The sequence below is a fragment of the Balaenoptera musculus genome, chromosome 1 (assembly GCF_009873245.2).
Source record: "Balaenoptera musculus isolate JJ_BM4_2016_0621 chromosome 1, mBalMus1.pri.v3, whole genome shotgun sequence".
NCBI classification, from domain to species: Eukaryota; Metazoa; Chordata; class Mammalia; order Artiodactyla; family Balaenopteridae; genus Balaenoptera; species Balaenoptera musculus.
In genome coordinates, this window is record NC_045785.1 from 158,438,844 (window position 1) to 158,465,484 (window position 26,641).

Genomic DNA, 26,641 nt, shown 5'->3' on the forward strand with positions numbered 1-26,641 from the left:
ATATGGAGCAAGAGGGATTCCCATACTGTGCTCAAAGGAATCTTAATTAGAGCTTGGGAAAATTTTTGGATGACTGTGTCTGTGCGGTGGCCTTACAGAGCTGTCCATAATACGCCCCGGTTGTTAGGACTGCAAGCGAAAGAGCAGCATAGAGCTGGCGCTGAGAGCTCTCCAAGCTAACAAGGCCTGGTGGCTCTCCTGAGCACATGGCCTAAAGCCAGGCAGAAACAAGGAGGTCTCCACAGGGGCAGGCATGGATAGTGTAGGTGCCTTAGCCACACTCTCACAAGTAATGATCCCTTTCCATAACTAAGCTTTCTTTGGCATTCACCTTGATCTCTGTATTCTGCTGAGTTATCCTCTCCCTGAGGCAGTGAACTTGGAATGCCCTAGCTGCCTAGGTTGGGGGAAGGGTACAAAGAATTATGGATGGAAAAGCCTCCATTATTATTCTAAACTACCCCACTGCACAAATGTCTCCCATATAAAACAAAAACAACAGTTAAAACTTCTACCCAGTAACCCCCACCCCAGCTTATGTTCATTCGTTGTCTTTCTCTTCATAGCTAAGAATCTTAATAAAAAAAGGAGTTTGCTTTAGTGATAACCTTCACTCTGTTCATTCTTCAACATGCAGTTTGTAATTTGACTTCTATCTACCAACCCCATTCCCATTCTAACTGTGTTCCCTGAGGTCACCAATTGTCTTGTCCCTTGTTTTCCATGACATCACCTTTTGTTTTCATCCAACATCTCCAACTTGACTCTTCTTCTTCGCTCCTTTTGGGGACAACTATCCCTCTATTTGGCTTATTAATGTCCACCAGAGTTTCATCTCCATCCATCTTTTTACTTTACCCCCTTTCCTGGGAGATCTCATTCACACCCAAATTTGGAGCTCAACCTAGAAAAAATTTAAAGTCTATACACAATTCTTAGGTCAAAGGGGAAATTTTAGAACCATGAAATTGAAAACTTCTTGAAAATAACTATAATGGAAATGAGGTATGAAAATGGAAATGACATCAGAATCTATGCGATATAATCAAATCAAAACTCATTAAATGCCTATATCAAGAAAAATAAAGGCATAAAAAAATGAATAGGACATTCAACTCAAAAAGCTAGGGAAAAAGGGTAAACTGAGAGAAAGCAAAGGGAGGAATGAGAGAAGATAAAAACAGAATTAACGGGGCTGGAAATCAGGGAAATAGTAGGAACTAATAAATAAAATGAAAAGCTGTTTTTTGGTAAAAGGCTAAAAAAAAGATAAACCAATGGCAATTTTTTTTTAAAGGAGACACAAATGCACAGATGACTTTGTGGAAATAACCATCAAAACAGAGGAAATTTTAAAATATCATAAGAGAGTGGTTTGTACAACTTTATAAGCAAATTTGAAAATCTAGCTGAAAAAGGGAACTTTCTAGTTAAATATAATTTGTCAAAGCTTATCCTAGTCTTGTGTACCTGGATTGGAACACTTAATATTGTCAAGATGGCAATACTCCCCAAATTAATCACCATATTCAACACAATCCCTATCAAAATCCCAGCTGCCTTTTTTTTTCTTTCAGTAATTGACAGGCTGATCCTAAAATTCATATGGAATGGCAGGGGACCTAGAATAGCCAAAAACAATCTTGAAAAAGAAGTTGATCTCACACTTCTTATTTCAAAATCGACTTCAAAGCTACAGTAATGAAGACTCTGTGATTCTGGCATATGGCATAAGGCTAGACATGTAGATCAGTGGAACAGAGTTGAGAGTCTAGAAATAAACCCTTACATTTATGGTCAATTGATCTCCAGCGAAGTTGGCAAGTCAATTCAATGGAGAAAGTATAGGCTTTGCAACAAATGGTGCTGGTACAACTGGATATCCACATGCAAATGAATGAAGCATACCATATACAAAACTTAACTCAAAATAGAGGAAGAAACATAAACTCTTGGAAGAAAACATAGGTGTAAATCTTTGTGACCAAGGATTAGGCAGTGGTTTCTTAGATATGACATGTGAAGCATAAGCAACCAAGGAAGAAAAAATAGGTAAGTTGGATTTCATCAGAATTCAAAACTTCTGTGCTTCAGTGGACACCATAAAGAAAACAAAAAGACAGCCACAGAATGGGAGAAAATATTTGCAAATTATATATCTGATAAGGGTCCAGCATCCAGAATATATAAGAACTCTTATATCTCAATAATAAAAATACAAATAACCCATTTATAGAGTTGGTAAAAGATTTGAATAGATATCCCTCCAAAGAACACATTTAATGACTAATACACACATAAATATGTGCCAAACATCATTACTTGTTAGGGAAATGGAAGTCAAAACCACAATGAAATACTACTTCAGATCTACTAGGATAATTTTAAAAAGTAAAGTAACAAATGTTGGTGAGGATGTGGAGAAATTACAACCCTCATGCTCTCTTGGTGGGAGTCTAAAATGGTGCAGCCACTTTAGAAAACAGTTTTGTAGTTCTTCAAAAATATAAAGTTACCATATGACCCAGGAATTTCATTCCTAAGTATATACCCAAGAGAAATGAAAAAATATGTCCACATAAAAACTTGTGTATGAATGTTCATAGCAGCATTATTCATAATACTCCCAAAGTAGAAACAATTCAAATTTCCGTCAACTGATGAATGGATAAAGAAATGTGGTATATCCACATAATGGATATTATTCAGCCATAAAAAGTGAATGAAGTACTGATACATGCTACAGCATGGATGAACCTTGAAAGCATTATGCTAAGTGAAAGAAGCCAGACAAAAAAGGCCGTATATTGTATGACACTTATATGAAATGTCCATAATAGGCAAATCCATAGAGACAGACAGTAGATTAATGATGGCGAGGAGGTAGGGGGAGAGGAGAATGAGAAGTGACTGCTAACAGGTATGGGGATACTTTTGGAGGTGATGAAAATGTTCTAGGATTAGTAGTGGTAATGGCTGCTCACCAATGTGAATATACTGAAAACCACTGAATTATACACTTAAAAAAAAGTCAATTGCCGAAAATAAAAAGCAAAACAAAACAAACACACAGAGAAACTGATCCCAGTAATGGTAGAAAATCTAAACACACTAAATTACATAGAATCAGTAGGCAAGTTTTCAGAAAGCTCTTTCACAAAAAGGCTTCAATCCAGATGGTTTCATAGAATTTTTTCAAACCTAAAAATATTTTACTCCCAATGGTACTTAATCTCTTCTGGAAAATAAGAAAAGAAGGAAAACTTCCAAATTATTTTTCTGAAGTGACTATAATATTGATACCCAAAACTTAATAAAGATTGCATTAAAAAACCCTACAAAACAATCTTACTTATGAGGCTCTATACAAAAATTATAAATAAAATACTTGCAACAAAATGCAATAGCATATTAAAGCAAAATGGGATTTATATCAGGAATGAAAGAATAGTTCTATGTTGGGAAGTGTATTAATGTATTTCATCATATTAGTAGACCTGAGAAGAAATAGCATAGGATCATATTTATAGATACTTAAGAGCATTTGACAGAATTCAGCACACATTCATAATTTTAAAGACATGTATATCTTTAAAATAGAGAGAGAAGGAAAGAGAAAGAGAAGAGGAGATTTATTTTAGGAATTGGCTCATGTAATTATGTAGGCCAAGAAGTTCCATGATCTGCCATCTGCAAGCTGGAGAATCAAAAAGCCAGTGGTGTAATTCATTCTGAGACTGAAGGCCTGAGGACCAGGAGGATGGTTGTCCAAGGACAGGAGAAGATGCATGTCTCAGCTCAAACAAAGAGAACAAATTTGCCCTTCTTCTGCTTTTTTGTTCTATTCAGGACCTCAACAGATTGAATGATGCCCACTTAAGTTGGGGAGGGCAATCTTCTTTACTAGGTCTACAAATTCAAATGCTAGATTCTGGAGACGCCCTGACAGATACACTCAGAAATAATATTTTACCAGCCAACTGGGCATCCCTTAAGCCCAATCAAGTTGACACATAAAATTAGCCATCACACTCAATGAAATAGATTTTGAGGAAATAGTTCCGTAACATGAAATATGTATATCTCAGCCTAAAATCCAGTTTCTTACTTAATGAGGACACACAATCAGCATTTCCATTAAATTCAGGAACAAAATAAGAATATCCATATTCCCCATAATTATTTAGTATTATAGGCTTTAGCCAGCAGTTAGACAAGTAATAACAGAGGCATAAATATTGGACACAAAATGGTAGAACGTAGAAAAGGTAGAAGAAACAGAACTGTCTCTATTTGCAGATATGAAATCATGAAATATCCAGAAAACCCAAAAGATCAGTGGAAAAATTACTGCACAGAAAAAGTTTAATGAAGTTGTAGGAAATGAATTTAATGTACAGAAAGCAAAAGATTTCAATTATACCAATAATGACCAGTTAGGTGATATAATGAAAGGTAAGACCCATTTACAATAGCACCAAAAAAGTTAAAATGTATAGACATAAATATAACAAAAAAATACAGTGCTACATTAGGAAAACCTGAAAAATATATAAAAATAGACTTGAACAAATGGAAAGACGTACCGTGTTTTTGGATAGGAATACTTGAAATCACAAAGATGTCAAGTAGTCCTAAATCAACTTATAAACTTAATATAAACACAGTTAAAATACCAACAAATTCTTTTCTGGAGCTAGACAAGTGAATTTAATGTTCATATGAAAAAACAGATAAGCAGAATGGCCAAGAAAATGCAGATAAAGGAGAGCAAGGAGGTAAATTTAGCTTTATTTGATATTAAAACATATTACAAATCCTTTACAATTAAAAGAGTATGGCATAACAGACCAATAAAATAGAACAGAAAATTCAGAAATAGTCCCAAGTGCCAATGGAAAGGTAATACATGATATAGGTGACATCTCCAGTAAGTGGGGAAAAGATAGACTTAACAACTAGATAGCCATTTAAAAAAATATAAAATTAGGTCTGTACTTCAGGTTGTATACCAAGGTAAAGTCTCTATGCAACAAAAATCTAAGTGTAAAACATAAAATCTTACAAGTATTAAAAAAATATGTGGATGAATTCCTTTATGAACTTGGAGTAGAGAAAATGACTCAAAATAAAATCCAGAAGTAAAAAGATTGACACATTCTGCTTCAAAGTTTTTATCAAGCTAAAAACACATTGAAAAATCAAGCGATAAATGACAACTTGAGAGAATGTTATATTGCAAATGGCTAACATCCCTAATATGTAAAAGTGGTAACTCTTTAAAAATATCTGATTAACCAGAAATCTCCATTCTTTGCCCATAGAGAAAAAAGGAACTTAGTATGCCACTATTTTAAAATTTAATCTTTTTGATGTTTTAAAAAACATTTTATTTTGAAATTAATTTTAGAGTTACAGAAATGCAAAAATAGTACAGAGTTTTCCTGTGTATCCTTCAACCAGCTTCTTCTAATGGTCATATCTTCTATAACCATAGCACAGTTATCAAAATCAAGAAATTAACATTTGTTCAAAACCATGAACTCCACCTATAGATCTTACTGATTTGTACCAGCTTTTCCACTAATCTCCTTTCTCTCTTCCAGGATCCAATGCAGAATCCTGTGTTGTATTTGCTTATTGTATCTGTTTAGGTCCTCCATTCTGTGACAATTCTTCAATCTTTCTGTCTTTCATGACTTGATACTTGTGAAAAGTCTTGCTCAGTGATTTTGTAGAATGTCCCTCAGTTTGGGTATGTCAGATGTTTTGTCATGCATAGATTGAGGTAATGCATTTTTGGCAAGAATACCATAGAAGTGATTTTGTATTTTTCTCAGAGCACCATGGCTGGGGTACTTGATGTTGATATATCTCAGTGCTGACGTTAACCTTGCTCTCTTGGTTAAGGTAGCGTCTGCCAGGTTTTCCCCACTATAAGGTTGTTATTTTCCCCTTTGTAATTAGTAAATATCCTGGGGAGATATTTCAAGGCCATGCAAACATCCTGTTTCTCCTCAATATTTGCCCACTAATTTTAGCATCCATTGGTTGACCTTATCCATAACAATGATTACTGTAGTGTTTGCCCAATGGTGTTTCAGTGTTATTTCTTAAGCTTTTTATTTGTTTGCATTGTTTGGGCAGTGAGCAGCCATTTGGCAGTGTTGAATTTGGAATTATTTAGCCCTTTTACAACAATGAAAAATGTTTTAGTCAATTAATTTAGTAAACATTTATTAAACCCTTGTTATAACCAGAACATCCATGAGAAAAATGCAGAAGGCATAGCGATTCAGATCTGCATCTGAGTCTTTTTCTCTGTCACTACTTTTCATCCCAAATTACACTAACCACCATGATTTGTTCTAAGAAGGTGTTATTGCCAAGAATGCTGAGAGACAGAATCTCAGGAGTCAGAGGAGGGGGACCAGCCTCCAGTTCTGCTCCATACTAGTCATGTTCCTATAGTGGGTCAAGTGGCTTCTCTGAGTTCCAGTTTCCTTATTTTTAAAGTGGGTATTATAATATGGATTGATGTGAGAATTAAATGAGTGAATGTATAGAAAAGTATTCATTTATTATTCAACATATATTTACTGAGTCCCTATGAGGTGTGAGCTCCTTCTGAGTGTTGAAATACAGCAGTGAAAGGCTTCTGTCCTTATGGAACTTGTATTTTAGAAAGAAGAGACAGACAGTATACAAGCAAACAGATAAATAGATATAATTTCACATAGTACTAAGTGCTATGAAGTAATTAAAACAGGATGAGGTAATAAAATGTGCTATAAATTAAAAATAGGATGATGTATTAGAGAAGGAGGGGTGATTAGGTGGGATGGAACAGTTTAAACATTCTGGTGGGGGAAAGTTTCTCTGGAGGTAATTTTTGAGTTAAGATCTTTAAGATTAGGAGACAGCCATGTGATGAACTGGGGGAGAGCAAATATGAAGGCCCTATGAAGAGAAGGGGTTTGTGTGTTGGAGAAAAGCGAAAAAAAAAACAATGTAGCTGTGAGGAGAGTGGTATAAGATCAAGTCAGAAAGGTCAGCAGGGGCCAAATTATGTGGAGCCTTGTAGGTCATGCAAGTGAGTTTAGATTATCAGTGCACTGGGGAGCCACTGGAGGGTCTTAAGCAGAGGAAATGCATGCTCTGGTTTTCACTTTTGAAAGATTGTTCTGGCTGCCGTGAGGAGAATGGGTCGAGGTGGTTGGTAAGAGCAGAAGCCGAATGACTGCCTGAGGGCTGTGGCAGCAGTCCAGGCAAGAATGGTGGTCAGAGAATGATGGTGGGAGCAGGAGTATAGTAATAATTATTATTATTGTTACGGGCTGAATTGTGTTCCCCCACAAGTTATGTCTCCAGTGCCCAGCACCTCAGGATATAATCTTATTTGGAGATAAGGTCTTTAAAGAAGTGGTTAAGTTAAAATGAGTGCATTAGGGCAGGCCCTAATCTAATCTGATTTGTGGGCTTACAAGAAGAAATTTGAACACACAGAGAGATGCCAGGGATGCAGGCACACAGAGGAAAGACCATGTGAGGACACAGCAAGAGGACAGGTATGTGCGAGGCAAGGAGAGAGGCCTCAGAGGAAACTAAACCAGCCAGCACCTTGATGTTGGACTTCTAACCTCCAGAACTGTGAGAAAATAAATTTCTGTTCTTTAAGCCACCCAGTCATGGTATTTTGTTATGGCAGCTCTAGTAAACTAATACAGTTATGACAATGATGATGATGATGATGATGGTGGTGGTGGTGATGGTGATTTCTTTTTTTTAAAAAAATAAATTTATTTATTTATTTATTTTTGGCTGCGTTGGGTCTTCGTTGCCGCGTGCGGGCTTTCTCTAGTTGTGGCGAGCGGGGGCTACTCTTCATTGTGGCGCGCGGGCTTCTCGTTGTGGTGGCTTCTCTTGTTGCAGAGCACGGGCTCTAGGTGTGCGGGCTTCAGTAGTTGTGACACATGGGCTCAGTAGTCGTGGCTCGAGGGCTCTAGAGCGCAGGCTCAGTAGTTGTGGCGCACGGGCTTAGTTGCTCCATGGCATGTGGGATCTTCCCGGACCAGGGCTCAAACCTGTGTCCCCTGCAGAATCTGCATTGGCAGGCAGATTCTTAACCACTGCGCCACCAGGGAAGTCTGTGATTTCTTGATAGTATTTATCACTGCCTAAAATTATCTCATACTTATTTGTGTGTGTGTGTGTGTGTGTGTGTGTGTGTGTGTGTGTACTTTCTCCTGATTGTGAGTTCCATGGTTAGAGCAGGGACCTAGTCTATTTAATTCATGACAGTAACCACAGTGCTTAGGGCAGTGTCTGAGCCATAGCAGATGTAAAAGTAAAGATGTCATTAACTTATTTATTTATTATATCTCTCTCTATAATGTCCAATATTTTATAGAGCCTTTTTTTTATGAATACGCAGTAGATCCAGAGTTCCTCATTTGGAGGCTGTGAACTGTAGCTCATAGGAAAATATAAGAAATAACAGAAGGTTTTCAGAAAGCATATTTTAGCAGTGGAAAAATGATCCTCACTTATTATGGGGAACTTTGGAGAAAGAGGCCTTTTCTTTTTTCTCTTTTTTTTGGCTATGCTGTGCAGCATGCTGGATCTTAGTTCCCGACCAGGGATCGAACCTGCGCCCCCTGAAGTGGAAGCGCAGAGTCTTTTTTTTTTTTTAATTCAAGTATTTTATTCACAGCAAAGTGATTCAGTTATACATATATACATTCTTTTTCGTATTCTTTCCTATTATGGTTTATCATAGGATATTGAATATAGTTCCCTGTGCTATATAGTAGGACCTTGTTGTTTATCCATTCTACATACAATAGTTTGCATCCGCTAATCCCAAACTCCCAATCCATTCCTCCTCCACCCCCCTCCGCCTTGACAACCACAAGTCTGTTCTCTATGTCTGTGAGTCTGTTTCATAGATAAGTTCATTTGTATCATATTTTAGATTCCACATATAAGTGATATCATATGGTATTTGTCTTTCTGACTCACTTTGCTTACTATGATAATCTCTAAGTCCATCCGTGTTGCTGCAAATGGCATTATTTCATTCTTTTTATGACTGAGTAGTATTCTGTTGTATAAATGTATCACATCTTCTTTATCCATTCATCTGTCGTTGGACGTTTAGGTTGTTCCCATGTCTTGACTATTGTGAATAGTGCTGCATGAAGTCTTAACCACTGGACTGCCAGGGAAGTCCCGAGGCCTTTCTTTGAACAGAGTAGTTCTGTTAAATAAGGAGATGAGGCATTATTTCAGCTTCATGTCATGGCTTTGCCAAAATAAGCTTAGTCTGTGAAAAAATGCCTTCCACAAGGCCAAGGTCTTTGTTTTGTTTTCTATTCTACCTGACACATAGTAGTGTTCAAAAATATTTATTGAATAAATAAAAATCATTTTCAAATCCTACTTTGTTCCTTCTTATACATTTTTGAATTGCTTTAAACATTTTCTCATACTTAGCCTAGTGTCAGCTATTTCATGGAGGAGGTACAATATTTTGCCTATTCTTTTCTCCCTTAGAATTGCAGTTATCCTGAATCAGGTTTTCACTTTGTGGTCTTTTTGACCTTAGACTGCCCTTAAGCTGAAGACTCACAACCTAGCTCAATGCCACTGGCTCCACCTTGTGTCAGGAACATGATACTGCACTCACCAAAACGCAGCCTACCAAGAGCCAGCCTGCCCCTGGCCAAACATTTTAAGTGGTCCAATTGCCGTATGTAAATTAAATGATGATGCCACTATTGGACAACCTTATTGTGACTCATTTGTTGTGGAATGATTTCACCTCCATATCTACTACTCTGTATATAGTGCAGCTATGGAAACAAATTCTTAACCAAAGTTAAACCAGTATTTAACCAAAAAAGCTTTTGGAGTTAGTTTGCAGTTCTTATCAACGTAAGAGAAATCTACTCTGATAAAAGAAATGTCTCTGCAGATTTTACGGACTTTATTTTTTATAAATGTATTTATTTATTTTTTCAGCTGCGTTGGGTCTTCGTTGCTGTGCACGGGCTTTCTCTAGTTGTGGCGAGAGGGGGCTACTCTTCATTGTGGTGCGCAGGCTTCTCTTGTTGTGGAGCACGGGCTCTAGGCACATGGGCTTCAGTAGTCGTGGCTCGCGGGCTCTAGAGAGCAGGCTCAGTAGTTTCGGTGCACGGGCTTAGTTGCTCCGCGGCATGTGGGATCTTCCTGGACCAGGGCTCGGACCCTTGTCCCCTGCCTTGGCAGGCGGATTCTTAACCACTGCGCCACCAGGGAAGTCCCTCATGGAATTTAAAAAACATTACCAACACCTCAATTTTGGTAGGGCTTTCAGAGAAAATGAAAATCAGTTGTTTAACTTCAAGTCCTTAAAATCGGACTTCCCTGATAAAAGTCCATGAAATTGATTTAAAAGGAAGAAAATTTTTTTTCCAAAGGAAAAAGTTTTTTGTTTTGTTTTTTACGTAGGTTGTATTCGTTTCTGGTTTGTGTATATGGTAGAACACTAAGTGAGTTGGTCCTAACCACGCTGGTTGTTCAGGAGATGCACCTGTCTAGAGATGGCAGGGCAGAAGTCACTTGACCTGTTGAATGACGTGGCTGGGACTCACAGGATCAGTGGTGTGCTGGAGTGAACTCATGTTGACTTGTACCAGCTCACAAGAACCGATGAGTAAGTTTTCAGGAATGCTGCAAGCCACTGTCAAAACCTAACTTACAAAAAATAAGTTATAGGGCTTCCCTGGTGGCGCAGTGGTTGAGAGTCTGCCTGCCAATGCAGGGGACACGGGTTCGAGCCCTGGTCTGGGAAGATCCCACATGCCGCCGAGCAGCTGGGCCCGTGAGCCACAACTACTGAGCCTGCGCGTCTGGAGCCTGTGCTCCGCAGCAGGAGAGGCCGCGATAGTGAGAGGCCCGCGCGCCGCGATGAAGAGTGGCCCCCGCTTGCCGCGGCTGGAGAAAGTCCTCGCACGGAGACGAGGACCCAACACAGCCATAAATTAATTAATTAATTTAAAAAAAAAAGATGACTTGCTTATAAAAAAAAAAATAAGTTATATAAACTTACAAGTAAATGACACTTAAAGCAAATGTGCTCGCGTGGGCAGCACTTAGGCTAAAACTGCAATGGCACAGAGAAATTAGTGTGGCTCCTGCACGAGGGTGACACACAAACTTATAAAGCATTCTATACTTTTCCAAATTGTTCTATGTAAAATGTAAAATAAGTATTTTTATTACCAGTGAAAAATAACAAAATTAACAAATACTCAAAACTTACCACTTCCTAATTACTCTACTATGTTTTTGTCTTATTTATGCTCTGGAGATGATTTATGTCTCCTGTATGGTGAGGATACCATGTGATGGTGTGCTATTGTGCATCTCTTCCCAGCTCCGCCTTGAGTGACGTCAGATTGGCAACTTTAAACTGCCCAATAGAGATACAAATGCTCCTGATCAGGGCTTTTCCTCCTGAGGAACAAGTTGACCACATGCACACTCCTGTACACAAATGAGTTTGTTTATGCCTTCTCTCTCTCTCTACTCTTCCAAAAGCCTAACAGAAAGACTTCAGAAGAAATTATTAAAATTTAAAAACTGTTTTAATTTTACTTTACTACTTTGACGTCAATATGTTTTTTAAATAGTTTTTTTAAAGGTGACTTTAATAATTTTAAGTACTTTAATAATTTTAATAATACTAAAATAATTTTAAAAGGTTACTTTAACATAATTTTCAATCAATTCACTTGATTCAAAATCTCATTCAGTAGAAGTTAAATAGGTTAATCAGCCTTAATATTACATATAATTCTATCAATTACTTTCTTATTTCATATTTTTATTTCATTTTCTAGTTCCTGTCTACTATCTTATTTCCTCTTACTTCTGAACTTCTTTCTTTTATTTTCATTAAGCTTTGACATTTCTATTCCTTGTCTCCTAAAACTATATTTTCACCTCTTTCAGTGTTTTCTTACGTTTTCCTTTTTAGATCTCTTCCTTTTCACACCTCTCTCTTCCCAAAAAATTAATGACCTGGTCTTTTTCTGGCCTCTATTCTTTCTTGCATTTCTCCTTTTTTCTTAGCTCACCTTTAGGAGCCTTACAACACATGGGGCTGAATGTTCACAATATGGTTTTCTTCAGAATGGCCAGGATCTCTGTCCCACCCAGATCCATCTTGAGTTCTTCAGAGCCCACCTGACCCCTTCTGCTGCGTCCCGTGTTCTTGGCACTAGGATTATAACGTGAGAGGAGCCCAGGGGATCATTTGGTCTTTGGTGCCTCAGGACCTGCGAGAAAAAGAGAAGCTCCGAGTTACCTTTGCTTCTGCTGTCATTGCCGTTTACTGTCCTCTTGAGAACTCCATTTAGGAACCCAGGAGGCCTCTTGAAATATGATACCTCATCCGGTATCATTTGAAGAAAGAGCACACAAGAGAGGAAGGGGCTATGAGTATTTAAACATCACCTCCCTTCTCCACCTCACTTGCCTTTGCATTATTTTCTTCTCCGTCGCCCTCTCTGTGGCTTTTACAGGGCAGTGCAGTAAACCAATGGCCACAGAAAGCCACCTCTCGTTGAGCTGCCTTAAGGGTCAGAAGCTGATCCGACTGTTCCGCTGGGACGTGCTACTCATCTTTAGAGAGCTTGAGCCCAGAGCTTGTTAGAGTCACTCACAAGGGGCAGGACAGGAATAAAGACGCAGACGTAGAGAATGGACTTGAGGACACGGGAAGGGGTAAGCTGGGAAGATGTGAGAGAGTGGCATGGACATATATACACTACCAGTGTAAAATAGATAGCTAGTGGGAAGCAGCACGGGAGATCAGCTCGGTGCTTTGTGACCACTTAGAGGGGTGGGATAGGGAGGGTGGGAGGGAGACCCAAGAGGGAGGGGATATGGGGATATATGTATACATATAGCTGACTCACTTTGGTATACAGCAGACACTAACACACCACTGTAAAGCAGTTATACTCCAATAAAGATGTTAAAAAAAAAACAAAAACAGCCCTTTTCCTGCAGCAGCAGGAACAGTTCCCCGTGCTGCCTTCTCATTGTTTGGTCGAGGGATGAAAAGGGCTCCATCTGTTTCATACGCTTTTCTTTTACCTGAAAGAGTGGTAGACTGGTATCCAGCTTCACCTCTGCCTGGACTCCATGAAACAGAATACTTTACATCTATCATCTTGCTAAGTTTTCAATATTAAATTCTAAAATACTGAGGAAAAACGTTGTAACTAATATATTTTATTGTGAAACTGAGGGCGAAGACATCCTTAATGTCATAATGGCTTTTCAAGCCAAAATGGTAAAAATAGTATAACATGAAAGAACAAACTGTTTTATGAATAGTTTATACAAGGCAGAATTTCTTACTACTTTGGTTTTGATTATGAGAATGAAATGAAGTCTAAAAAACTTCAGGCTTATGGACGAATAGTAAATGGTACACTGAACCCTTGTGTACTTTAGCTTAGATTCGCCAATTTTTAACATTTTGCCACACTTGCTTTTGATTGTGTGCACTTTCTCCATATATATGTACATACATATTAATATGTATGTACAGGTATATATTTATATGTATGTATTTATGCATTTTATTATTATTTTCATTTTGCTGGGCTCTTTGAGAGTAAGTTGTAGGCACTGGGACCTTTTCCCTTAAATACTCCAGTGTGTATCCTCTGAGAACAAGAACATTCTCTTTTATAAGCCACAGGTTTTGTGTGTCTGTGTTTTTAAAAATAATCTTAGAGTCAGACCACTTGGGAGAACTCTAAGAAGCCATTTGGCTCCTTCCCCTGCTTCTTGCAGGTGAATTCCTAAACAGTACAAAATTGATATTTTCCGGGAGTGATGAACACAGGTTCCTACATAGACCGGGCCTGTAATATAAGTGTGTGAATCAGAAGTGTAGGACAGTTCTCATGATATTTATGTATGTCCCCTCTAAACAAAGAAGCAAACCAATGCTATGCTAAACAAAACCTTATCTGAGGGCCACATTTGTTCTTTGGGTCATCAGTTTGTGATCCCTGGATCTATCTTCAAGGCTCTCATAGGGTGGCATATCCACAGCTTTATTTAGAAGCACCTTGTTATAGTCAAGAAGTTCTCCTTTAAGCCTAACTAAATGCTCAGTTGAGATATATGATAGACAGCAGTGTGCAGTGGTTAAGAGTATAGATTCTAGCTTGTGTATGTCTGAATCCCATTTCCACTATTTACTAGGATCTTGGGAAATTTACCTGATGTTTCTGTGGTTCGGTTTTCCTCATTTGTAAAACAATAGTACCTACCACACAGAGCTATTGTGAGGAGATATTTTTTCTCACATCCGTACAAATCATGATCGTAGTATAAGGGAGATGAGTGAGATGTGAAGTCTATTCTTTCTAGGAGTCTTAGAGGAGATGTCCATTCCTAAACCAAAAAGCTAATTCATCTAGTTTTCTCACATCGTGAGAGATTTTGTTTCTGTTCTCATCCCCATTCTCTACTTAGCCCACTTGTCAGACTTCTCCACAGCTGCCGAGATTTCCCTAGTCCTGAGGAAGTCGTTGCTTTAACATATTGGCTATATGTGACCTCAGGCAAGTTCTTTAACACCTTTGGGATTTAATTTCTTCATCTGTAAAATGGAGATAATAGTAGTACCTATCTCATAGGGTGACGAGGATTAAATGAGTTAATATATGCCCTGTGCTAGAATGTGCCTGGCACAGAGTAAGTGCTGTGGAGCTGTGCCATTAGGTGTGACATGCATTCTCTTCAGTAGGCATCCTCCTCAACTGTGTATTCTGTACTTGTGGTCTAGACTTTCTTACCACTAGCACTCTTGGGGGCAGGGGGGGCAGTTCTCTTCCTCTCTCCTCTGTAAGTGCTGTTATTAAGATACCAGTGGTCTTCTTTTTGTCCAAATCTAAGATACTTCTTATTCTCTTAGCCTTCTGTAATATTTTTAACAGTAGAGATCATCTTGCAAATAAGGGTACTGGGCAGGGGACACTTAAGGGGGCTGTAGGAAGAAGAGAGGGTCAGATGAAGATAAGGAAGGGAACATGGGAGTGAGAGAGAGACATGGACTGATTGATGGGTTGAGACCCAGTGATGGCAGGATTTTGCAGAGAGGTTAGGTGTGGAGTGGATGAGTGGGAAATGGAATCGACAGTTACAAGATAAGTAATTTAGAAGAAGTATTGTGATAGCAAAAGGAAGCTGAGAAATAGAATGGCTGGAGGTGGTAGGGCACCTATCAGAAATTTTTTCAGGATAAGGAAGATATGTGAATGTTTTACAGCAAAAGAGGAAGCAACTAATAAAGGAAAAGAGTGAAGATGGTGAGAGAGGCAGGTGCGTCAAGAATAAGAGCCAAGACTGGAACTAAGAAAAACTGATAAGGGTTAGCTTTATTAGGAGGAGCACTTTTTATTCCTCCAAGGTTGAGACTGTAAGGAAGGGGGTATGTACATACTTCTAAAGTGGTGTGAGGGAAGTGCCTGGAAAGGTGGTGGTATGAACTGAATGTTTGAGTCCTTCTCAAATTCATATTCATATGTTGAGGTGCTAACCCCCAATGTGATGGCATTTGGAGGTGGGGCCTTTGGGAGGTGATTGGGTTTAGATGAGGTCATGTGAGTGGAGCCCCCATGATGGGATGAGAAGAAGAGGGAGACCAGAGCCTGCTCTCCTCTCCTCCCACCCTGTGAGGACACAGCAAGAAGGTGGTTGTCTGCAAGCCTGGAAGAGGGCTGTCACCAGACCCCGAATCCGCTGATGCCTTGATCTCTCAAGACTTCAAGCCTCCAGAACTATGAGAAATAAATGTTTGTGGTTTAGGCCACCTAGTCTGTGGTGTGTTGTTAGAGCAGCCTGAGCTGACTGAGCAGGTGGTCGGAGGGTTGGTGATGGTGCCAGCCTTAGCAGTTTTCATCTGTTCAGTGAAGGAGGTGACAGGGTTTTCTGCTGAGATTAAGGGAGTCAGTGCTTTGGAGCTTGAGGCAAGAGAGGCTTCAAAAGAGCTGTTTTGGGAGGCGTTTTCTAGGGAATCAACAGGAGATGAAAGAAAGGATTGTCGTCAGGTGACGTCCAGGACACTTGATGCTGGATGGCATGAAGTTGTAGTGGGCCATGCTTGATTTGTTTTGTTTTTTGTTAATTATTTTCTTCCAGCAGTGCTTTGCAGGAACAGGAAAGTAAAAGTTAGAGCTGCTCAGGGTTCTGGATCATTAGAGCAGGCAGGATGGAAGTTAAGGGGCCCAGAATCCAGGATGATGGTAATGGCAGTTTTGAATGGTTGACTATAGAATATTGAACAACCATATGTGTAGATTAATTAATTGCTAAACACAGCTGCGTGAGTGAGCCCAGGGGAAACCAGTGGAGGAACCGTCCAGCCAGCCCACAGAATTATGAAAAATAAGAACTCATTGTTGTTTAAGCCCCTACGTTTTGGGCAGCATGTGACCCAGCAACGGAAACCTGCAATGCTCGGCCTTGAGTTGGACAGCTGCAGCCGGAAGCCTGGCGCCAAGGGAGCCAGTGCAGTAGGAGGTCAGGCCCGCAGGGGGTGGAGCAGGAGAAGAATGGAGAGGGGTTCTGGAGGGGCACCCAGAGAATATGCAGTAGAGCAGGTGAAGCACAGGCTTTAGAGTGTGAGAGCGAGGGCCGGGCTCGCCGTCTGGAAAATGGGTGCCTAGAGAGGCAGGTCGTGGTGGTGAGTGGCAGATGAGAGCCCGTGCCTCCCCATTCACTCTTGGCAGAGGACCTTGCCTTTCCACACAGAGGCGAGGCAGGCCTTCATATCCCACTCCCAACCACAAACTAGGCTTACAGATATGAAGTGCTTGGTAGCCTAGAGGAAATAGATGTGTCACATTTCTGTATTTTTCTAAATCTCATCAAATTCCATTTTCCCATGTGCCAAGACCAGGCAAAGTTCAACATTAGCAGTTCGTTGGCCCCTCCTCCTCCGCTCTCATATTGTACTGGGATCCCAAGGCTAATGCAGTCTTCAGGAAAAACAAGAACAAGGAAAATCACTGTGCTGCTGAGATGTCGAGGCCGGAAGGCGGGGGTAGCATCACCTTCCTCTGTGCCAAGTTCAGCCGAAGGGATCCCGACCACAGCTTCCAGAGCCCCGGAGCACAGAGGAAGAGGTTAGCTTTCCACAGGAGGCAGGGTGGGTGAGCTAGCAGACCTGTTGTTTGTGTACAGGCGAGCTCTTGAGTTTTGTATTGTTCTTTAGGCCGCTGTGGACTCATCAGCCGAAGGGTCTTTGCCCTTTTCTCTTATATCATCAGGCCTTTGTGTTTCAGGACTAGAGAGAAGGAAGTTTCTTGATGCTTAGAGGACATCATTAGGCTTTGTTTTCTGTGGTCTGCGTAGGCAAAGTGTGACAATCTAGCTAGATGCACTCAGAAGAACAGAAGATGGTGATAGGTTCTTCAAAGGGAAGTAGAAAGAGGGATAGAGTAAAATTTTCTAAGCCTGCGAGGAGGATCCTGCCACCCTCTCACAGGTAGCAACTTGCTGGTGGCAGGACCTCAGATCGGATGGCTGTGTGGACACAGCACTAAGCGCCTGGCCCAGCCCTTCCCACCTCCTCTGGAAGCCCACCTGCTCAGTTGACGGTGCCCTCCTCAGCCTTCTACTTTGCACTGGCTCATTCCCATTGGTATTAAAACATGGTCACCTCTTTCTGGTCTTAAATTAACCAAAAAAAAATCTTCCTTGACACCATGTCCCCCTCCAGACATCTCTTCTTCCCCTTCACTTTATAGATCCATCTACCTCAACCCAGTGCAATCTGATTTCTCCCCCACTTTCAAGTGAAACATCCTTGATCAAAAATCAGAACTGATTTCCTTCTTTACTAAATCCAGTGGACATTTCTCAGAACTTGTCTTACTCGACCTCTCAGCAGCATTTGACACCAAAGATGACTCAATCTTTCCATCTCTTTCCTTAGCTTCCGTGACACCACCGTGTCCTGAATTTCTGCTTACCCCCGGCTCCTCTTCCCTGTGTCTAGTGCAGGTACTAGACCATTGTGTCAGTGTAGGTACTCTGAGCTCTTCCTGGCTCGTCATCTCTTCCAGCCGGGATACTCTTCTTAGAGGAGCTCTTCTGCTCCCGTGGCTTTGTTACCAGATCTGTGTTTCCAGCCCAGATTTTCTCCTGTGCATCCGTATACATGTCAAGTCTATGGTTTGCTTTTATCCCCCTTGAAAGCTAGTAAGTTAGTCTGTTACTGTTTCATAGATGTTGGCAGAAGACATGAGACCTGGGTCAGCGACAAAGGAATTCATTTAAGTGTGGTTGAGGGACTTCCCTGGTGGTCCAGTGCTTAAGACTCCACGCTTCCACTGCAGGGGGCATGGGTTCAACCCCTGGTCGGGGAACTAAAATCCCACATGCTGCCAGGTGCGGCCAATAAATAAAGAAATAAGGTTGAAAGTTTCTCAGAGCAGCACAAGGAGGGGATTGATTACGTTGCTGACACAGCGCAATGTAATTCTAATTTTCTCTTTATGTACTGTACTTGTCTTTGCAAAGTGTGAATCAGGATGGCAGCTATTGCCTAGAAAAGTACCATCAAAAGGAGTATTACACATATAATTTAAAATTTTCTAGTAACCATATTTTAAAGAAGTAAAAGAAAGGGCATTTTAACAATATGTTTTATTTAACTGATATGTCTAAAATATTATGATTTCAACATGTAATCAATTAAAAATTATGAATGAGATATTTTACATTTTTTTCACACTAAGTTTTTGAAGTCCGTGTATATTTTTTACTTAGAGCCCATTTCAGTCTGGATTAGTCACATTGCCAGAGCCCCATAGCCAGATGGAGGTAGTAGCTACGGTACTGCGCAGCTCAGGCCTGAAATTTCTCTTTTTCCCCATCCCACCTCCCTGAGATTTCTAACCTGCAAGGGCGTTCAGGCCTTTCCCTCCTCCTTTCCCTACACTCCCTTTGTTTCTGTGAGTTAAGGAAGCCTTTATTCTTGTCCTGCCGAGTCTGGAGTAGAAGCAGTTCTCTGATTCGAAGAACAGAAGGCCTAGAAGGTTACGGAGGGGATAAATCTGTGAATACTTCTCAAATTATATTTTTTGTCCCTGCCTCATTAACTGTTTGTTCTAATGTATGCAATAGCCCCGTCTGATGTTACAAGAACATTACTACATTGGTGTTAGCCAGTTTCATGGGTCATCTTTAGGGGCTTCTTGAGAGAAAGTATAATCTCATAAAATATTTTTAGCGTCTAGTAGTAGCATCATGTTCAGATCCTGCCTCAATGAGGGCTGTGGGCATGAAAAGCAGTGCAGAGGTGTTGAGCCTAAGGTGCTCAGGGAGGTGTGAAATAGAGTTGGCGTGAAGACCTTACATGTTTAGCTGGCCTTCAGATCAATCAGTGAACGTCGAGAATCCTGTCTTCCACAGTTACTGACTTTAGGTTTTTCTCTTAAGTTGATACTCATCCTGCAGCCTCCTTAAGTGAAGAACTTAAAAATTCTTATTTAAAATATTTTCTCAGTAAAATAGAGAGTAACTATAACACCACCAATATTAGCCAGAATGGTAAAGAAGCTAAATGTTCTAGTTAAGTGAATATTTGTGAAATTAACATTCAAAATGTCACAACTTTTTAATCTTTTTAAGTGGGAATATTTAACAATCTATTATAAATCCTCTGTCTCAGCACCCAGGGAGTACTGAATATAATTTCTACTTTCCTTAGGCCATTTGTTGAATTGAATTAAATTACCATGGGGCGGGGTGGGGAGTAGCTGATATTTACTGGGTGGCTGCTCTGCCGAAAGCTGTGCGTATGTTACGATGGCTCTTTGCCCTTAGACTGCTCCCAGTCTAGTTCTGAGTATTTCAAGGGAGATACTGGGTTTTACCTACCAGGCAGGATTATGTGCACAGGGCTTAACCTGCCCAGTCTAGCAAATTGCGGGGCTGGAGTTTGAACCCTAGCAGTCTGCCACTAAAGCTCATGCTTTTAGGTTCTCTGCCACTAATGTAGACTTCACCACATTACAAATTATCATCCCCAGTTTACAGATGTGGAAACTGAGGCTCAAAAGAATTAACGAACACTTAAAGCCAGTTAGTAAGTGGCTGACCTTTCTTTTTCTTATTTCTCCCTCCTTTCTTTTCCTTTTCTAGAACTTTTGGATTTTGGCCCAGGCAGGGCTTGCACTTGCCAGTCAACACAAACACTTCTTTCTTCTCTCTTGGGTTCACTTGTCTGCCTTTTCCTTTCCTCAGAAAGTATCTTCCATCCTCTTGAGGCAATATTTATTGTATGACTTTGTTTGCTATGCTACATCTGCTCTGAAATAATTTAGAGAAATATAGCACTTGTCTTTTCAGAGTTTATATTCTAAAGCAATTGACTGCTTTTTTCCCCAGAGAGATCGGAACAATTATCAGGTCATTAGGATGCTGCCCTAGTGAAGGAGAGCTACATGATCTGATTGCAGAGGTAAGTCGGGCTAAGAAAGTTCCATTCAGCAGACTCTCTGCGCGACTCCATCTTCTTGTAATTAAAAAAAAAAAATCCTTACCTGAAGTGAAAAATGCCCTAAACTACCAAATGTGCTCAGTGAAGACATTAGGACAGCTATATGAATTAGCAAATCAACAGGATCTGCAAGAATTAATATCAGATCTTGAAGAAGTGTTTATGACCAGGTAATGCAATGGATCAAGTAAGGACCTCACTTTAGATATTACACACTTTATAATTAGTTGAAGAAAGGCCGGTAGACACAGGGGACTGACTATATGCAGAGGGAGTATTGACAGGTGAAGGAATATAGTAAATAACGTCAGTTCAAAGGGGATAGAAGCAGTAGAGACTACAGAATATATTTGGGGAAATATAACTAACTTTCAGAAGCAGTAGTAAATAAAATAATAACTACCTTGACATTGAATTTTGAAAATGCTTATTTGTAATAGTGTAGATGAGTTGCTGGAGGGAATTATCTCATAAAGCGGTGATGAACAGCCCAAGACCAGAGAGCTTCATGCCCTGTTTGGTTTTCCAGAAAAGTGTCCAATCTGATTTCAAGTACAGCTTTCAGTTCAACAAGGCAGAGACCTAAAGGGGAAAAAAACTACCTGGGCAACCACCAGGAGAAGAATCTTTTCAGAATAGCTTATCTAGGTATGTGGGTTTTGGTGGAGGCCAGGGATCAACAAAGAGAATAAGGAGAAAGGCAAGGAAGTGTGATTTTATTTATCTCCTTCTTTCTTGCACCCAGCACAGTACTTGCTTGTTCAGTGTTACACAGAAGAGAAGGAGTTGCAACTCAGTGAGTCGCTTAACCTCTGTGAATATCAGTTTCTCCATAACGACACCTACTTCAGAGTTTGCTTCAAAGATAAATGAAATAATGTATAAGAAGACATGTTTTGAATCCTAAAGCACATGGAAGATTAGAAAGATGGCTCTGTTGCTCCACGTTAGCATTTTGATAACTAAAAAGAAGTACCAATTTTTCATTAGCATTTAAAAGTATTCGTAAAGCAGGAAATTGTTTTTTCATTTTGGGATCCAGTAAAGGTATTATTACTGAGCAGAGGGGGAAAAAAAATCTGTTTTCCTTCATTGGTCCTCACTGTTTAAAAAAAAAGGTTTTGATCACTCCCGTAAAGTGATTATCATCAAAGCTAGAGTTTGTGTTAGGGAGAGGAAAGTTGGCACTGTGGAAGACCTAGGAACTGGAAGATGAATTTACAGTGAAATCATAATTATTGTGTGTAATTGAGTAGAGTAAGGGAGCAGTAATGAAAATGTCTCTGAAAGTCAGTAGATGAGAAACTTTAGAGCCTAATTCTTTTATGGTTTGCTTGTATGTTTTAATCTGTAGCAGGGATCAGCAAACCACAACCCCTGGGCCAAAGCCCCTGGGCCACAACCCCTGGACCAGTCCACCACCTGTTTTTGTAAATAAAGTTTTATTGGAACACAGCTAGACTCATTTACTTACATATTATCTATGGCTGTATACTTACTACAAGAACGGAGTTAAGAGACCATATGGTTTGCAAAGCTTAAAGGATCTGGCCCTTTACAGAAAAAGTTTGCCAACTCCTGATCTATAGGTTTCTCTGGCAAAGTAGAGCAAATACCACATCTAGTGTCAGGAGATCTAGGTTCAAATCCCATAGCTACCACTTACGGCCATGTCGCCTTTGGTGAGCCACTTAATCTTTCAAAGTCTGGTTCCACATCTGCAAAAGGAATGCCACAATACCATAGTGTTTTTATGAGGATTAAATTTAATAACTGTGAGGAATCAGCTGTTACTTTGTGGGCCCTCAGTGCATATTTGGGTTTGCTTGCTCTGTAGGTGGCTCTCTACCAAAATGCCCCCATGGGTTTGGGCAGTTAACCACAGTAGGTGCTCAGGTCCCAATGTTTTATTTTGTCTTTACCATTTTCTTAGGTACATTGACACAACGTTTGAAAATTACAGATATTTAGAACAGTTATGGACCAATAGGGATCACTGAGCTGCCTAAGCCCATAAATGTTTTTCTATACTTGCTCACAACACAGTTTATTCAGATTAAATTCTAGCCAAGTGCTTAAAAAGCTTTGGGTGTGACTACCCTTTTTGAAGTTTCCCAAATAACTGAGAGGAAAAAAGCATGTAGATATTTGTATGATTCAAATACATTTAGAAAATCAAAGCTACATAATAGTAAACATCTAGGGGTAAATGTCATATTGCTAAATGCTCTGTCATAGTTTCAGAACTGAAACTGTTTCTGCCTCATTTGCTCTGAAATGAAATAATGACTATGCTTTAAAATTCTTCTGTAAAAAATTGAAATCTGTGTGTGGTTCTCTAGTTGTCATTTACTTGAATTTTAGTGTCGATGCATACTAACTTTCAGCCCTCCACTTCCTGGAGATCAACTTGAAATCCGATGTATCTCTTGAAATAGATCATTTAAAAAATCACTCAGCATTGATCCCTCCACTTAATATTCTGTACTTAGCCACTTGCCCCAAATAATCTCTGCCTGTTTGGAATATCACAAAACCCAGCAACTGTGAGAAACGTTAATAAAAATTTTGCCAACATACAGGTTACTAAACAATTCTTCCTTTAATATTAATTTAGAGCTATCTAGGATCTTCAGTGTGCAAGAGCTGGGAGGAGATAATGGCATTTTAGTACAAGTGGAAAGGATATTTAGAGGTCTACATCCCTTAAAGTTCAAACCTAAGTGGTATTATGGAGAATTTAAAGTAATTACAAAGGAGAACTAAAAGATGTTTGGAAAATAATACCAATGTTGGTGAGATTATTACATTGCACAGTGATTTTAAAAAAAGGTCAATTCGGGCTTCCCTGGTGGCACAGTGGTTGAGAATCTGCCTGCTAATGCAGGGGACACGGGTTCAAGCCCTGGTCTGGGAAGATCCCACGTGCCGCGGAGCAACTAGGCCCGTGAACCACAACTACTGAGCTTGCGCGTCTGGAGCCTGTGCTCCGCAACAAGAGAGGCCGCGATAGTGAGAGGCCCACACACCGCAATGAAGAGTGGCCCCCGCTCGCCACAACTAGAGAAAGCCCACGCACAGAAAGGAAGACCCAACACAGCCATAAATAAATAAATAAATAAATAATAATTAAAGGTGCTAATAATTTTTTAAAAAGGTCAATTCATCAGGAAGTTTTAAAAATCATAAATGTCTACGTACCTAATAACAGAGCTTTAGTATACAGGAAGCAGAAATGGACAGATTAGAGGGAAAAACAGACAATTCCACAATCACAGAGGAAGATTTCAGTAACCCTCTCTAAGTAATTGATAGAACAGCTACATAAAATATCAGCAAAGATATAGAAGATACAAACAACACCATCAACCATTCTGACCTAATTGATATTTATAGAACACTACCCCCAACAACCACAAAACACATATTCTTTCCAAGTGTACATGGGATGTTCATTAAGATAGATTAAGTACTGGGCCATAAAACAAGTCATAACAGATTTTTAAAAATTAAAATCATACAGGATATGTTTTCTGATACCAAAAAAAAAAAGAATTAAATAAAGATCAACTGAGAATAATATCACTAGGAAATCCTCAAATACTTGGAATTAAGCAACATACTTTTTTTTATTTAAGATTTTTTTAATGTGGACCACTTTTAAAGCAATACTGTGCTACAGTATTGCTTCTGTTTTATGTTTTGGTCCTTTGGCCCTGAGGCATGTGGGATCCTAGCTCCCTGACCAGGGATCGAACCCGCATCCCCAGCATTGGAAGGTGAAGCCTTAACCACTGGACCGCCAGGGAAGTCCCTAAGCAGCATACTTCTAAATAACGCACGAATCGAAGAAGAAATCACAAGGGGAATTAGAAAATATTTTTCCCTGAACAATAATGAAGATACAGTGTGTCAAACTTTGTGTCATGCAGGTAAAGCAGCACTTAGGGGACAGTTTACCACTTTAAGTGTTTATATTAGAAAAGACAAAAAGATCTAAAAGTAATTATCTAAATTCTCATCTTAAGAAACCAGAAAAAGAAGAGCAATGTAAACCCAGTATAAATAGAAGGAAGAAAATTATAAAGTGCAGAAATCAGTGAAATACAAGATGAACAGAGAAAATCACTGAAAGCAAATTACTGGTCTTTTCAAATACAATTGATAAACTTATAGCTAAGGACATCAAGATACAAATTACCAGTGTCAAGATTAAAGGAAAGCACAGGGAGCTATACTCAATATCTTGTAATAACCTATAATGGAGAAGAATCTGAAAAAGAGTATATATATATATCTATCACTTTTCTATATACCTGAAACTAACACAACATTGTAAATCAACTATACTGCAATAAAAATTAAAAAATAATCTTTCAATTCAATTATGAAATTTCCCTTCTACCAATTCTTAATAGTATGAGATCTGTAGTCACTGGTCCCTGCTTCTTGAAGCAAAAATTAAAGAGTAACTTCTGTGTAAAAAAAAAAAAAAAAGATAATGGAGGGGTTATCATTATCCTTCAAACATTTTAAGAGGATAATAAGGAAACATTATGAAAAACTTTATGCCAATAAATCTGGCAACTTAGATAACTGGACCGATTCCCTGACAGACAAAAATTACCAAAACTGACCCAAGAAAAACTGGAGAATTTGAATAGTCTCATATCAATTACCAAAATTAAATTTATAATTAAAAATTTCCCACAAAGAAAGCTAGAGATTCAGATGACTTCACTGGTGAATTTTCTCAAACATTTATGGAAGTAGTACCAATTCTATACAAAAATCTTTCTGAAAATATTATAGGAAACAACACTTTTCCAACTCATTTTCTGAGGCTAGTATTACTCTGATACCAAAACCAGACAATCATATTACAAGAAAAGAAAACTATAGACCTTATTAACATAGATGCAAAAAATCCTTAATAAAATTTTACCAAATCAATTTCAAAAATATGTTAAAAAGGATGATACATCTTGAGCAGGTGGGGTTTATCCCAGAAATTTAAGGTTGGCTTAACATCAATCAATGTAATTTACTACATTAACAGGACAAAGTAGATAAACCATATGATCATTTCAGTAAATACAGAAAAAAACACTGAAAAAATTCAACACCCATTGAAGATAAAAATATCCAGCAAACTAAGAATAAAGGAAGCTTCTCAACCTGGCTGAGGACCTCTACAAAAAAACCTAAGGCTAACATCTTACTCAGTGGTGAAAGCTCAATGCTTTTTACCTAAAATCAGGAATGTCTATGTTCATCACTCCTATTCATCATAGTACTTGAAGTCTTAGCCAGTGCAACAAGGCAAGAAACAATAAAAAATACACAGTTTGGAAAATAAGAAGTAAAACTGTCTTTATTTCAAACAACACGATTGTTCATCTAGAAGATCCTAAGGAATTTACTAAAAGCCATTAGAACTAATATATGAATTTAGCCAGGTCACAGGCTACAAAGTCAACATACAAAATTAATTATATTTCTATAAACTAGAAATTAACAATTAGAAAAATGAAGTTAAGCAAGCAGTTCCATTTACAATAGCATAAAAAGTGAAATAATGAAATTTAACAAAGGTGAGACTTAAACACTGAAAACAGCAAACATTATTGAGGGAAATTAAGATCTAAATAAATGCATAGATATACCTGTTTGTGAATTAGAAAGCTCAATATTTTTAAGATGACAGTTCTTCTCAGATCTATAGATTCAGTACATTTTCAGCCAAATCACAGCTTTTTTGAAGAAATTTACAAGCTGATTCTAAAATTTGAATGGAAAAGTGAAAGACCTAGAACAACTGAAATAATTTTGACAAGAAAGGGCAAAGTTGGACTTACACTACCTCATTGCAAATTTACATGAAGCTGCAGTAATCAAGACAGTATTTTATTTGTACACATATTCTGTGGTATTGTGCACAGTGTGATATTGTGTACACTGGTCTGATTGCTGTGGCTAGGACTTCCAATATTATGTTGAATAAAAGTGGCAGGGGTAGGCATTCTTGTCTTGTTTCTGATCTTAGAAGAAATACTTTCA

The 26,641-nt window shown here is 39.0% G+C and overlaps 1 protein-coding gene and 1 non-coding gene across 4 annotated transcripts in view; both read left to right on the top strand.

The window, feature by feature from the left end:
• Window positions 1-26,641, top strand: part of EFCAB2 (EF-hand calcium binding domain 2) — a 119,501-nt gene that overhangs the window by 78,421 nt on the left and 14,439 nt on the right. For 2 of the 3 annotated variants that reach the window (XM_036830908.1, XM_036830901.1), the window contains exon 3: window positions 20,470-20,542. The exons of the other annotated variant lie outside the window; for it this stretch is intronic. In XM_036830908.1, coding sequence (XP_036686803.1) covers window positions 20,470-20,542 — 73 coding nt within the window. The remainder of the gene's footprint in view (window positions 1-20,469; window positions 20,543-26,641) is intronic. 3 annotated transcript variants of the gene reach the window in all.
• Window positions 11,117-11,222, top strand: LOC118887136. The gene has a single exon (XR_005017897.1). It is a non-coding gene; the product is annotated as a U6 spliceosomal RNA (small nuclear RNA).